The sequence below is a fragment of the Galeopterus variegatus genome, unplaced genomic scaffold (assembly GCF_000696425.1).
Source record: "Galeopterus variegatus unplaced genomic scaffold, G_variegatus-3.0.2 Scaffold15108, whole genome shotgun sequence".
NCBI lineage: Eukaryota > Metazoa > Chordata > Mammalia > Dermoptera > Cynocephalidae > Galeopterus > Galeopterus variegatus.
In genome coordinates this window covers 25345-26366 of record NW_007741219.1, presented here as the reverse complement: position 1 = coordinate 26366, position 1022 = coordinate 25345, and the positions used below count along the sequence as shown (strand labels likewise).

Here is a 1022-nt window from a genome sequence, read left to right as displayed (position 1 = left end):
CCTGCTGCTGCTGCTGCTGCTGCTGCTGCTCGGGGTGAGTGCTAGCCGGAGGGGAGCCTGCTCCCTTTCCCGGGATCGGAACCCCGAGGGGAGCCGAGCGCCGCCACCCAGGGAACAGAACAGAGAGTTGGGGTGCCAGATGCTGGGGGTCGGGGGTGGGAGTGGAGCTCCGATGCCGGGATCCACCGAGGAACGTCTAGGGTTCTCGGAGCGCAGAGGAGACCCTGAGTCCCAAGGCAGAGATGCGGGCAAGACTGGCGCGCGGATGCTGGTCCTCGGGTACCGCGGGGGACAGTGTTGGGGAGTCGAGGGGTCTCGTAGGAGGAGGTCATGGGGCTCTTGGGTGCCGGGGTTCTTCGGAAGAGAGCACTGAAACGCCGGTCCCGAGGGGACTTTGCCCTTCAGCATCTTGGTCTCTGGCGAGTCGTGGGACGCAACCGAGGCGAGAGAAGGCGGACGGGGACTAGAGATGTGAGGGGTGAGCGGGGCTGGGGCGAGGAACCGGAGACTAGGGGATGGAACAATGGGCGAGGAGATTGGAGGGACCGGAGGCAGAGGGGACAGGGCCTGGACAATGGGACCGACCAGACAATGGTGGGGGAGGGGCGTCGGAGGGAGAGGTTTAGGGAGCTGCAGAGCGGGTGAAAGCGGAGTGGAAGTGGGTTAGGGAGGGCAGAAGAGGGAGGGAGGGCGGCGAGCGAGGCAGAGATGGGAGGAAAGGTAACCGACGGAGCAGGGGGTGTGAACCCGAAAGCGGTCGGGGCCCCACCTGCCGGTCGAGGGACAGTGGGCCAGAGGGTAGAGCCGAGGCACGGACGTTCCCGCGCTCTTTCTCCGCCCAGTCCGGGAATCGCGGCGGGGGACCCGGGGCTGGGAAGGGAGCGCCCACTTCGCCGGGGCGAGCCCACTGCCCGGGTTCCCCCACGGCCCGCAGGCTCCTCCGACGCGCGTGTTCTCACGGGTTGAAGCAGCTCAGCGGACCGGGAGGGATGGAGAGGGCGTTCCCCGACCCCGCCTGGCTG

The 1022-nt window shown here is 68.0% G+C and overlaps 1 protein-coding gene across 1 annotated transcript in view; it reads left to right on the top strand.

Moving 5' to 3' along the window:
- Positions 1 to 4: 4 nt before the first annotated feature.
- NGFR (nerve growth factor receptor) overlaps positions 5 to 1022 on the top strand; it is a gene marked incomplete at its 5' end in the record, with an annotated part of 17560 nt that continues 16542 nt past the window's right edge. The window contains one exon of the mRNA XM_008563831.1: positions 5 to 34. Coding sequence (XP_008562053.1) covers positions 5 to 34 — 30 coding nt within the window. The remainder of the gene's footprint in view (positions 35 to 1022) is intronic.